Below are 14,629 nucleotides of genomic sequence, written 5' to 3' on the forward strand. Positions count from 1 at the left end.
GGCCCCCCCAGACCCATGTGTGGCTTATAATGTCATGGTCGATTTCTTACGTACCACACAGACGCTGTACTTTGTGACGCCTTTGGTGTGTATATGTAGCTTTCTCATAAATTTGATGCATGCATGCACATCAATAGCACATTAATAGCATTTAATTTGAATTATTTGCTGCATATTTATTCTTGATTTAAATAGTATTTTTATGTTTATGTGTGCTGCTGCAACTACTCAGTTTCCCTCCAAGCATCAAAGCTCAACTTATCTCATCATATAGGGACACACACATACACGTACATAGGAGTGTGGCGCAAGTGGCTCTTTGTCGTCACAGCGCCTCCTCTTCGCCTCAGCTCCTCCCTGCGAGGAGGAGTAGCCTCCTGACGGGCCCTGGCGCTCCTCAGTGGGCTGACTGTCTGTTGATGACACTGACTTACTCTGGAGAAAGACAAGGACACAAATAACAGCATGAATACATAAACGCTTACCAATAATACCCCAGTAAAGACAGATAATCAAAGCAGATAATTAAACACATTTTTAAAAATCCAGCATTATACAAACACATAAAACACACCCACATCTGCTGATGTACAGGTCATGATGTGAAGAAACATGCACACACAATCGCTCTCTATACATAAGCTCAGGTAAAGACAAGGAAAAGCTCACTGGGCAGTAACACAAACATTAACAAAAAGCCCCAGAAAAAACACACATGATAACATTACACACACACACGAGAACAGCAGACGTAAGCACAGGTTAAGACTTAGCCATAGAAGCACACAAGAAAGCCTATAAAGCTAATTAGTGGCCTCCCCTCGACACACCAGTCCTCATGTAAAATATGACTCTCATTATTGGGCAATAAAGCTGTGCAGGCATATTTACAATACAGCCAGGCCTGGTGCTCAGCACTCAGAAAAGCCGATCAAAGCATTGTGTTGTTTTTGCGTTGGGGCAGGGGCCAGAGGTTCGGTGAGGGCCACTTGTCATTCCCTGTCCCCCTGTGGCGAGGACAAGAACAGTGAGGGTTTAACACACCAATGAGTCACACAGGAAGGAGCCCACGGGGGCCGACAGGAAGGAGCGCTGGACAGAGGAGAGGAGAAACCACACAATGAACCTCAGTGCGGCTCAACAAACCTCCCTCTCTTCTTTCTTCTTCTTCTCCTCCTCCTCCTCCTCCTCCTTCTTCCCTCTTCTCCTGACTTCCTCTCGATGTCCCTTTTTTACCCTCCATTTAAAATTCCAACATTTTTTACTGGTGCGGGACTCTCTGACAAATGCCAATTGATATGCATCTCTCCCCCCTCCTCCCCTCCCTTCCCAAATGCCGTGATGCTTGGCCAAGTTCAGCACAAACCTCAAACTCAGGAGAGAAATATTTTCCAGGTGCTTAACAATCAGCATTGTATTTAGCAATTAAATTATGCGAAGGGTTTCATTGCGGATAGAATGAGAGAGGGAGGGAAAGTTAAGTCAGTAGCGCTCTTAAATCATTTTCATTTCGCAATAAAAGCCAGAACAAAGACTTGCTGGTATTTTTTTTTTTTTTCAAAAACCTTTCCCTCCCCATTTTTCTTGTCTTTTTTCCTTCCTCTTTAGTCTCTCTCTCTTTTTCCTTTTCCAATTTCACTCTCCCTTGAACCTCCTCTCTCTCTCTCTCTCTCTCTCTCTCTCTGTGTTATCAACAGTTACACTGATGAAGGCCAGCTGTCCACTGCAGCCAGTACAGTAAGGGAGTGTTCACACGGCTTCCATAAAGCAGCCAGAGAGAATACAACAAATCATAGACGTCCACTGAATTTCAATCAGCCCATTTGCACTGCATTAATTCTCCAGGCGATTAACAGGGACTTTTAACTACAGTGACATAAAATATGTGCAAAACCTGTGAGGCAAGATTAACACTTGTATACATTTCATGTTTCACTGCATGTTGCATTTACTCAATTTTTCTAAGGATGGTTGTTTTTTGTTTTTTTTAAACCCATCAATTATGGTAACCTGAGTCACCATCCTATCACATCTCACCTTCACACTTAATTAAAGGACCGTTGAATCTGAACTTCAAACAGCCCTGCCTGTATAATTTAATATGGACAAAGTCAGTCTCTACAGCTCAAAGAACACGAGTATGTTTTTGCCTCTAATCTAAAAAGTCTCATTAATGTATAAATCAGTATGATGGCAACAAGAAATTGTGAAAGACACTGAGAGAAAACTGTAATATCAGTACTGCTTCCTTGTTTACTTTACCTACAAATGCACAGATTAGTGTTGGAGTAAGACTCTCACAGATAAGTAAACTGTGAGAGCGTACTTTCCAGAGGTCAGTGTTTGAAGTGACAGCATAATGACTGTTGAGATTATTCTTTCATTCATGTTGAACAACATTTTGGTTTTCTGGTACAGTGGTTACACTAGTTAACAGAATGCATATAAGGCAGATTTAAATAGGTTTCATCCCCCCCTTCTGCGTTCCCCACCTCTCCTACAGTGCTGGTAGTTGTGCAATTCTTCACCAAATATTAACTAACGATACAACAGAGCAGGTTCTGTTGGCAAACATCTTTTCAAAATGGATCTCAGTGGCCTCCTGTAGTTGACATTTTGTAAACTGGACGCATGCAACACTCAAGTGAACATTATTAAGCAAGAGTTGTTCATTTCTACACATACTAACTGGCGGGTTTTGTGCTGTATGTGCCATAAAGTGGGCTTTTAATCCTTTCACTTGTTCTGTAAGACGTGTAGATTACCATAATATTGGCGATGCTGATACAGTTGCTTGTTCATCCATTCACTCAATTTGTACTTTCTTTCAGATAACAGCGAAATGCTGTGAGCTCAGATGTTAGTGTGATGTAGAAAACCTTGAGAAGCTCAAGGTTGATAGCACCGAGCAGCTATTGTGCTGGTGTTGAGCTGTGCTACTCCTGGCTGAGCTCCAGCAGTACGCAGCCTTTTTTAGAGGCCACTTCACAGTGCGTCTCCATTTCCCTCAGTTTATCACTGTCACATGCACGCACACGCACACACACATGCACGCGCACACACACTGAACACACTACACAACTACTCACCCTGCTGGGTGCTCCCTCTGGGATGGGGTGGAGAAAGGTAAGGAAAGAGAACAGAGTACAGAAAATAGAGAGAGTGAGAGAGAGGAGTAAAGGGGAAAAGAGAGAGTTTGACGTCAGTCCTGATAATAATAACAACAGTCCCCCAGTCAGCCAAGGTTAGGCTGAACTACGGCTGCTCCTCTCTAATAAAGATACAGACCCTCTATTGTGCCCGATTCCAGTCTCCTCTCTATCTTTCCCTCTCTCTGTTCTCCAACCAGACAAAGCTCGCTGTCTTCCCCTGCTGCCTCTTTCAACGCTCACTATCTTTTCACTCATTCTTCCTCTCGTATGTAAGAACAGAAACACACACAGCTGCAGACATGCATAAGCTCTCACACAGATGCTTAACACGCCAATATGAACACATTGATATCTCTATCTCTCTCCCTTTCTACTCTCACTCATTCTTTCTTTTTCTCTTTCTAGCTCTCGGTTTATTCATGAGAAAGTCTCTCTTGGCTCAGTGCCTGAAACAGAGCGCAAAGATAAGATATTCTATCGGGGTGAATGAAAGTTCGTGGGGAGAAAGCGTTTCTTCTGCATTTACTCAAGTGCCACAAAGATGTCTGTCCACATTATGACAGCAATCTAAACAAGGGAGTTCAAATTCAGTCCAAAAGGTGACTTGCTGTACAAATTAAGGCAAGCTGCCTGCCACAAATGTATAGTATTGTTTTGCATTTTATCTGCTCTAAAATGATAAAATTATCTATTTCTTATTCTATAGCTGTTGTCAGAATTTCTCTCACTGCTGTGCCCAGTCTAGTATGAAACAAATTAAATTGAAATAAACACAAAATTGCACACATGTAGAAATACAAACATCTTATGAAGAAAAAGATCATTCTTGCATACGTGATATCTGATGGTTTCATTCTGGATGATTACTCTACCTCACTTGTACTGAACTTGCTAAACATCTTCTCAAAATGTTCAATAGTGTAAATGATTTGCAATAATGAAAGATTTTGTGTACACTGACCTGGAACAAAAGCAAGTACACTGATTTTCACTGCAACTATGATATACTTTAGGGCTACAATTAACTAACAAAAACTGCTCTGTTCAAATCCTGCTGTAGTGTTTCTTCAATAGCAATCTTCCAATGAGCTTTGGGTCTCGTGGCTCTACTGTCTAGCTAATGGCAGCAGGCTGCCACTGACTGTAAGTCACAAGATCAGAAGATGATCTAGCTCATTCAGACCTCATTTTAGATAATCTTGTTTTTAGAGACAACACAAGTTAAGGATTAAAAGTAGACCGTTCTTTACCTCTGAGATGTTCGGGGTCAAGGTGGTTGCGCTCATCTTTGGAGGCAAGGTGGGCCGAGACCCCCAAGGCCCCGGTCAGCGCGAGAAGCCCTGAGCCCCCCGCGCCTAGGGACAGGCCTGATGGATGTGGCGTCAGGGGGATGCCAGGGGCGTGGTGAGACAGGTGCTGGAGCTGCTGCTGCTGTGGCCACAGGGAAAGGAGGAAACGGGGAGGGATGGTGTCATACAAGGGGGTGGGTGGTTAGAAAAAACAGGGTAAAGAAGAAAGAGATAGAAAATAAGCAAGAGAAAGTGGCAAAGAACAAAGTAGAGGAAATTAGGAAAAAGTTAGGGGGAAGTGGGAGTTGTGCTTGGAAAGGGGGAGGTGAGAGGGTTAGGAGAAAGGGAAATCCAATCCACATGGAGAGCTCAACAGTGAGAGATGAAAATAAGATAAAGGAAGATAGGATGTTAAAGAGATTAGTAGATCAAGTGGTGAGAAAGATGGACACCAAGAACGAGAGAGAGGGAAAAAAAAGAAAGGGAAAAGGAAATTAAATGATAGGGATACACAGGGAAATTAAAGTAAATGGAGATGGAACCCAAGAAGCGAAAGAAAGAAGGAGAGACAATGAAAAGAGAGAGGTGATGAATGGGATTTATTATGGAGGAAAGGCAGGAAAAGGAAGATGGAGAAAGAGGCCAAGGGAAAACACAGAGAGGATAAAAGAGAGGGAAGAAAATGTTTGAGCCAGAGAGTAAATGATGGGGAGGAACAGAGGGAAATCATGGTGGAAGCAGTGAAAAGTGAAGGAGAATTAGATGTGCAGGAGGGAGAAGATAGGTAGAGAGGGTAAATGAGCACAGGATGAGGGAGGGAAAGTGTGCAGCGGAGAAAGCAAAAGATAAGACATAGCAAAAAAAAAAAACAATGGCAGAGGAGAAATGAGGACAGGGCCATAATAAGAGGAAGAGAGTGATAAAAGATTACAAAAGGAAAGATGAGAAAATCCAGAAGGAAAATGAACAGAGAGACAAAAAGGAAGCAGGAAAAAAAAGAGGATGATGGGGGATAGAGAGAGTGGAGAGCAAAGGAGCAGCTACAGATAAAGAAAGGCTATTATCCTGAAGGGAGCATTATGATGTGTTTTCGTGTGTTGTTTTGTCAAGCTGGTGTGTTTCGACACACATACACTCACACAAGCACACACCGGAGAGACAGCAATGTTTGTAGTGCTGGGAGGAACAAAGGGCTTTAAGTAGACAGTAATGTGATCAGTGCTCCGACAAGCTCTGGAAAGCCCCATCTATGAGGGCACTCAGGAGCATCACTGTCTCTCTGTGTGTGTGTACATATAAAAGACATATATGTTATACATGTGTATAATATGCACCTGGTCAGGTGATCATGAGCTATTAAATGCATGTGTAGGTGTATTTTGAATGTATGGAGTGCTTGTATGTTAGCCTCAATTGAATTTAAATCTTTGAATTTAATTTTAATTTCATTTAATGATTCAGATTCATTACATCTTGGTATATTCAGTGGCATCCTCCAAATATGGTAACAGCGTCCTGTAAAATTGTCAAACAGGACGCAGTTGCTGCTGCCACAACCTATTCATCAGGCTTTATACAGCAGGAACACACACCCAACACTCTGGATGCTGATTAACATGTGATTCTAACAGATTGGCTCTCTCAGTGGATATAGAATACTTAAAACACGGATAGATAAAAAAAAAAATCCTTCAAAGGCCATTAGAGGAAAAATAAATTGATAGCATGCTATGAATTAACGTGGCTAATGGAGAATTTCAAAGGTCCTTTCGCTAGTAAAATAATACCTGCCTGACTGAATCAGCATCATCAACATAACCCATCTGGGGCACAATCAGTAAACACCTTGAGCGATGTTAATGCCTCACCTATTTCATGATCAATTTTTCTGATCTACATATTTATAGACCGGCGTTGAAAGAGTTTAATCAGCTGACTCTCTTCCGTGCCAGACACATTGGTTGGACCATCCTCGGTTAATATGTTTGTACGTGTGTGTGTTTGTGTTTGTTTTGTCATGACGAATGGAGGTGACTCACCCCTATAATGGCGTTGAGTTCAGCCATGGTGACCTGCTTGGCCCTCTCCACTGCTTGGACCACCTGTTGCTGGTGCTACACACACACACAAAGAGTATATAAACACACACATACACATTCAATGCCACAGAAAGAAAGTAAGGAGAAAGGCAGGTTGTGCTGCATCATTGTCCAGGATGTATGTTACAGTATATAGTGTATATATTGTGTAAAGTAAAAATATATATAGCAGGAACAGCAGGAACCATTACATGAAGCAAACTTGAGAAAAGGTGTCAAAACAACTAAACTCTGCTTGTACAGGTTGTACAAATATAAATGTCTGGATTGGGCAACCATGCATTCACACAACGCTGACAGACAAGTCACACAAACAGAAACACACGTACACACTCAAAGCCACACAAACAGAAACGCATATACTGTACACACACACACACACACACACACACACACACACACACACACACACACACTCAAAGCCACACTAACTAAAATCTCAGTTCTGTTTACACAAAATCCCAATGTAATCAGTCACACAAATGCAAATATGCATGTGTGCAACAGTGTTCGCACACACACACACCCCCACACACACACACACCCATACTCACTCACACACACACACACACACACACACACACACAGTGTCAATATTGATCAAACTGACAGAGCTGTGACCATCCTGTCTCCAGGGAGCACACTCATCAGTGCACACTCGCAGACAAAAACAAGTGTGTCTGCAGGTTTGTTCCCCAACATACACACTCACATGCAACCAGCGCACACCTGAGAACAGTACACTCACACACATGCACACATAGACACACATACACAATAGGATAATGCTAACTTCAATAATCCTGCTCCTCTTTCTTATTCAGGTTATATTAAGCAGATTCATCATTCAAAATACAGCTTTAAGAAGCAATGAATGGTGAATGGAGTGGCTGCATTTCATTTAAAGATAATGGGATCTAAAAACAATATAATTTAATATCACTCTTAAAGTCGGAGAGCCTTCTTTATGAAATCCTATATCGTTGGCTCTAATAAGTAGTTCTGTATTGTTTCCAGTGACAATCATACCTGTGGAGATTTGTTTAATATCAACACTTTTTGATCTTGTACAGATCATCACAAATTATTAGTGCTACAAAGATCAACTGATGTGACGTGATGGTCCTTTCAAAAACAGAAAAGCCGCCTCGATCATAATGCAGTGATGTAAATTGTATCAACCACACTAGTAAACTATGATGACGATGTTTCTGAATGAAATATATAAATACACTTTATGATGGTGCCTGGTGACTGCACAAGACATAAATAATTCTCTTTGTGCCCTCACGTTTATTGTGAGCCAACATTTCATTGTGCAAACAAAATAATTAGCAACAAACAGGACTAGCTTATTCAGCAGGTTTCCAAATAGTTTCACCCATGTGCAATAATTAACCGAATTTACACGTTTGCTTTGATTTCTTTTACTTAATGATCAGCCAGATATATTTAGTAAACTGGGGGTTTGATAGGATATCAATAGATTTGTTGATTGATTTGCTTTTCAATACACACAGAGGATGACTTATTGAGGCCGTTTGCACTAATTGGGATGAAATACCCACAGAAGCAATTGACAAGAAAATACTGAAAGCTAGTGAGCTGTGTTGTCATTAATATGCAGAATGTTTGTGTTGATTAACACTTCTATATGGTAAATTTGAAGTAGGGCTATTGTTTAATAGTTTAATATATTAATTTAATATATCAATCTACCACAACCCCACAAACTACAGCCTCAAAACTGACCATAAATTTTAATCAACACATGTCTGATGCAGTCTCAACAAAAACTGAAACTTTTGAGCTAGCAATATTTGTTGCAGTAATATTATGTTACCATACATTGGTAAAGTGTTTGTGTACACTTTATTCAACTTGACCACATGTATTACAAAGAATGTTTTTTGTCAATACAATGGGAACCTCTGATTCATATTTTCTCTTTAACTTGCTTAGCACGCAATTTTCTCTATTCCGGTTTATTTATTATTCTGAATGCAATGAAAATATGATAAAGGCCCGGGGTGTGAATAATTGTCTCCTGATTATGTGTGTGCATATTTTGTGTTACGTGTTAAGTGTGTCTGGCAGGGGTGATGCTTACCTCTTGAGAGAGAAAAGGGATGATCTGAGCGCAGATGGCACTGAGACGCTTCACAATCTCCGCCTGAGATAGAAAGAGAGAAACGAGAGAGAGGCAGAAGGAGAAAGAAGGGGATATATGATCATGTGGCATGACGTAAGATAATAAGTACACAATGAACAGAGCATATGATGCACCTTTACAGCACATTAAGCCTTTGCTGCACAACACCTTTCTAACGAGCGAGGAGTTCTGTCAGTGACAACTCTATGAGACGGAGGGGTGAAAAATGTGGGGAATGTGGGAGTGAACAGCAGAGGTGGAAGGAAGGAGGCAGCATTAGAGCTCCAGTCATCATCTGGTCTTTTAGCACCATCACACTCTCATTTTGCTGGGTCTCGCACACTCTTACCCACTTCAGTCTTCCTCTCGCTCTCTCTCTCTCACACACACACACACACACACCACATGAGCTAACAAACACACATCTACAAAAAGCAGAACACCTCTAAGAATTTCTCTCCCAAGCTCTCCGCCTGTCACAGCCGGCTATTCAGTGCCATTACATTTGTCCATTTCCTAAAACTCGTAAAATCCACAAAAATGCTCTTTCTTACCCCCAGTGCACACACACATGCACAGGGACACACACACTCATGCACACGTGGCTAACCTAGTAACCATCAGCTGAATACACGCACACACAAACACATAAAAACATAAGCGTACACTCTCTCTATGTCACACACATACACACACACACTGAACCTCTGCGGTGTGTCTAATTCTATCTGTCTGAGTGCCCTCAGCCTCATTTTGTTCTCTTCTTCACTCAGCCGTTCTCTCTTTTTCTACAACAGCTCTCACACTGAGCCATTATTACCCTATTCATCCTCTTCCTCCCATCCCTCCTCCCCCCTCTCTCTCGCTCTCTCTCTCTCGCCTCCCTTGCTCACTTTGTCTCATTTTCTCCCATCTTTCCATTTTTCTATATTATTCCCTTTCTCTCCATTTTAATTTATCCTCCCTCCTTTCTTTCAGCTGCCCTTTTTCTTCCTCTTACATCAGTCGCTCTCTTCTGTTTTTTCTTTGTTACTTTGCTGTCACACATTACCACAGCCATACTTCATATATACATTTGTCACCACCTATTTTTATTTCTCTCCTTTTTTCTCTCTGTATCCCTCTATCCTCACTAACACATGTTGGCACTTGAAGATACTGGAGAAGAAGAGAGAAAGACAGCAAAAGGGGCGATGGAGGGCAGTGCAATGACTGACAGGGCTGTATACAGTACACTATCATGCAAAGGCACACACACACACACACACACACACACACACACACACACACACACACAATCAGCCAGCCTGTCAGTTACAGCCAGTCTCATCATGACTTCATAAACTGGCTATCACCAGACACACAGCTCTGTTCCAAGGACAGACACAGTCTTATCACATCATACATGTGTCAATGTATGCGTGTGTTGTGTGTGTGTGTGTGTGTGTGTGTGTGTGTGTGTGTGTGTGTGTGTGTGGTTGTGCCAAAGTGTAGTGTGTATTTGGAATGATATGCATGTATAGTGTGTGTGTGTTGACCATAGAGAGGAAAGTGATAAAGAGAGAAAGGAGCAGAGATAACAGAAGATAATTACTTTTTACAAAAGGAAATTGCAACATTTACAACCTACTGTATGTTTGTCTGCTTAACTCGACTTTATCTCCTTCTTTACTTTCTATGTCTAGTCTACCTTTTCTACTAAATGGAAATAAAATAAGGCACTCACATGGTGGCCATGGTGGCTTTGTTAACAGGTAGCCTCACCAGGCTCCTTTCACAAATATATAAATATATTCCATTCAAATGTTGGAAAGTTTCTCTTATCTGTCAAAAAGCATCTATGTAATCAGCAAATTGCCCGACCCTGATAGAGGTTTTCAAGATTAATTGACTTGCTGCACATGAACAGCAGCTGCTGGTTCAACATGGAAAAAACGGAGGGTTCACTATAGCTGACCGCTAACCTGCGGTGCAAATGATTTGATTCCAGGGACAAAAGGTAAAACTTAGATACAGGGTATACATTACACACTCTTTCTTTAATTCACTGTATCATCTATTCTGCATCAACTGTCCTCCCTACAGTTGTATCTCTGCAACTACACCAGATTGCCGCCTACAGAACAACAGGTTGCCATCAGGCCACGGATCAATTCAGATGACCTGGCTCAGTTTTGGCCGGCTAAAAGCCAAAGATAAAAGTGACTAAACAGAAAAACAGACGAGAAACAAACAGTGCAAAGAAAAGAGAGAAAATGTGGACGCATTAAAAGCATTCAGAGCACAAAATTCTTTCAGTGCAGTTTTCAATAAGGAATAGCTTGATTCTACGTTACAACATAAGATAAGAAAAATCAACCTCTTTGCATGGATAAAATAAATGTTCTCAAACAAGTTAAGTAATTAGTTAGCTAATTGAATAATGGATCTCCAAGTGACCAATAATGATATTGATGATTTGATGATTTTAACCACATACAGTATCACACTGGTATCAGGTTTGGGTTTTTGGCTGCCCATTACACTAGGCAGGAGGGTGCTATGGAAATCTGTGATGAGCAACACGCAGACTAAAAGCTACCTAAAGCTGCACAAAGCTGCAAAGCTGGGTGTCTCAGTAGGTTAAGCACTATTACCATTCCTTTCACATTACACTGATTCGTTTGATTCATTGTTATTAACAACAATATCAAGCAGTTAACGTTAAACCATACAAACTACAATCATTGTTATTTTTTATAAATGCTTTCTAAATGCACTACACAAGTACAATGTTGTTGATCAGCTTCTGTCACACAACAGCACCTCCATGTTCTGGCTGAAAGTCGGTGGATGGTGTTATGAGCACAAGACGCCAATCAGCCGTTGGGTTAACAATAGAGAGAGCTGGGCTGGAGCCGTCAGAGCCGGGCCAGGTGTCAGAAACAACACGGCACAGTCTCGTTCCACGGCCCTGCCAAAGCACAGCCACCAGGGAGCACTGGCAAAGGCTGGCTGGACGGAGGGATGAACGGATGGAGGGATGAAAGGATGGGTAGATACAAAGGAGGAGGGGGGCTGGTCAATAAACACCTGAGGGCAGAGAAGCTGCCAACTAGCATGGGGACAGAGAGAGAGACAGAGAAAGAGAAGCTTTAAGTGAAACAGGGATAATATGTAGGTGAGAGAGAAAGAAGGACACAACTGCTTTTCATTTAGAAGACCAAAAATGTTCAATATTATTCTCCAAAACAGACAAACAGATGGTGGAATGGAAATTGGTAAGTAAGGTTAGAGGAGTGGAGAACACAGACGAAGACAAAGAAGAAGAAGGAATGAACTGCAGGACAAGGACAGCCTGTTCCAGAGGCTGTGGCGCATATCAGCCTGCAGGAGTCTGAGGTCACACAGGCACATAAATCCATGATCTAAAACACCTATACCTATACTAATACCATGTGCACATCTTTGATGTATCTATATGAGACTCTTGGGTGGTTGAGTCAACTAAAGTCTACCTACAAATAACACTTCAAAACGCATGTAACCACACGCTGACACTACGCTGTTCAATATTCTGCAGACGAGCAGTGATGTGGTATTGTTATAACCAATTGAAGGACAGGTGTGTTCACCTAATGTTGTTCTAAAACCTCTTTAGCTCCTCTGTTCGTTTTTATCAAGTGAAAAAGACAAGAAAAGTTGACTGTAGCTATATATGCTGTCCCTGTAGCACATCGTGTGCCCCAGTTTATTTAAAGCAAAATTATAGCAGAAGGAATAAAGCATGGAGGGCAATAACTAAGACTGTGTAATGCCTATGAGGTTTTATAATGAGTATATTAATCATTACATAGTAATAGTAATATGGAAAATAACATGTCATATAACAATATGTTAGGGTTAGGGTTAGGGTTAGGCTATGTCTTAATCAACAATTTAACGGCACTATGATTGACTATAGAAAGTGTATCGCCATTAAAATTTCTGAACTAGAGACAGTGATGCAGATAACTAACAAGAAGCACAAGAGACAGCTAGTGTGTGCAGAAGTAATGAGGATACAGTCTATATGTGTTAGAGTGTGTTCCCAAATACACAAGTAAATGGATGTGAAAACATTGGCTAATATCAAGGCAAAACACAAGAGCACTATTTGCAGGGAACTAAACAAAGAAAAAAGCTTAAATACAGGGACTTGCTGCAGGCTGTAGTTTGTGCTGAAGGAATTTTCTGATATAATTTCTGAATCATTTCTGCAATAACTGGACTGCCATAGATGATGTGACATCATGTTGAGAAACCTCCAACAGTTATGTTAATGTTATGTACTGTTGTGAACATTTAAACATACAATGTAAAGGTCATGTTTGGTGTCACAGCAATAAATTCTTCCTTGACCCAACATTTTGCACCTGCATTCAACTGTCATTCAGGAAGAAATCAGAGTACAACAGGCAGCGAAACCAATTTCTACACCAATACTCGGCTCACCGGACCAGAATGCAATGCAGAGACAAGAGTTGTGCTTTGCGTAAGAGGCGCAATTCTCAATTTTTCTTGACTGGAAAAACTCATTCTCCTGCACTTACTTTGCAATTGGTATCGCTATTGCTACTGCTCTCTCTACACCCACATGTTTAACCCACAGCGCAATTGCAACACGTCCCTGTCTGTTCTGTGAAGGCTGTCAAAAGGCATCCTAGGAAATGTAGTAAATGACTAACTGAAGTCGAAATAGACGAGACAGGTGGGTAGATGAGGCGGTGGGTACACTAGAAAAGAAAATAATAACACTCACTCACAAAATGAGCCATCACAGACTGATGGTGCAGCAGTGTATCTGCACGTGGGATCTTTCTTTACATAATGAGCCAGCGTCTGACTGTTCTGACAAAGACGAAGCTTGTTTTAGAGGGTGGGGGTCCAATTTGCAGTAAGATCTGCCCTCTAGCTGTTTTCTTTTAAATGCTTGGAATGACCAGGCGTTGTGTAACTGTAGCATATTGGCCGGCTTGTAAGAGGTAAAAAGTGATATATGGAGGTTCATATGTAAGTCCTTCTAATCAAGACCAGAAATGCAGGTGAACTCAAAACGAGGCACGAAAACAAGACAGAAAACAAGCTCACATTTTCTTTCCTTGTACACTTTTCACTCATGACACTACAGTGAACTTGAGCGGGATCAACAGGGGAAGCCACTTCCCTGTGAAAGATCAGCATTGTATTTGGTATCCCAGCATGACGGCAAGCAACAGTGACCGCGTTCATCTTGCCAATAAAGCTTGGTGAATTTGAATGTGTTGAGCGTGGGTTGAGATTGGCACGGGAGGAGGGAGATGGTGCCCAGTGTGCCAGCTGTGCCAGCCTCTGAGTCCCACTACGGCTGAGCGGGCCAGCTTCATGGGGGGGGGGGGGGGGGGGGGCTGTGTGTGTGTGTGTGTGTGTGAAATACCCCACTCGTCTACTCACTCTAATTGCTCTCAACAAAAATCTCTGCCATCTCTCTTTGCTCCTGTTTTATGTCTATTCCTAGCACCTCTCTCTGGCTTGTTACTGGAGTAGTTGCTGGTTTGAATTCTTGGAAGTACTTTGGAAAAACAGAATGAACGGTTGAGCACTTAACCTCCAACTGCAGAAGACTCCAGTTGTAGCAGGCAACTTCAAAGTGAATGTGGAGAATGCACAGAGGGAATGTGAGGCAAAAAAAAAAAAGGATGCATGCCCGGTCAACTTCACCTTGATAAAAAGAAGGTTGTACAAAATGGTTTTGTGGTGACAGGAAGAGTGCTGAGATTCTGACCTTTATACTTCCTGTGATTGATTGTTCATAATATTGGTGATGCAGAAATTAAAACGTATTCCACTGTTGCACTCAAGTTGTCTTTGATACATAAATGCCTAAAAATGTGCACAATGTGTGTGTGAAATTAAAAACATAAATAGTGTGTGTATGCA

General features: G+C 41.6%; 1 protein-coding gene across 1 annotated transcript in view; it reads right to left on the reverse strand.

Annotated features, from left to right (window-relative positions):
• The window catches only part of tle2b (TLE family member 2, transcriptional corepressor b), a 70,118-nt gene that overhangs the window by 14,302 nt on the left and 41,187 nt on the right, over positions 1–14,629 (reverse strand). Inside the window, exons 5-9 of the mRNA XM_070908952.1 lie at positions 8,651–8,713; positions 6,481–6,555; positions 4,403–4,583; positions 3,090–3,106; positions 295–435 (exon numbers count right to left, since the gene is read on the reverse strand). Coding sequence (XP_070765053.1) covers positions 295–435; positions 3,090–3,106; positions 4,403–4,583; positions 6,481–6,555; positions 8,651–8,713 — 477 coding nt within the window. The remainder of the gene's footprint in view (positions 1–294; positions 436–3,089; positions 3,107–4,402; positions 4,584–6,480; positions 6,556–8,650; positions 8,714–14,629) is intronic.

Source organism: Enoplosus armatus, chromosome 7, assembly GCF_043641665.1.
Source record: "Enoplosus armatus isolate fEnoArm2 chromosome 7, fEnoArm2.hap1, whole genome shotgun sequence".
Classification (NCBI taxonomy): domain Eukaryota; kingdom Metazoa; phylum Chordata; class Actinopteri; order Centrarchiformes; family Enoplosidae; genus Enoplosus; species Enoplosus armatus.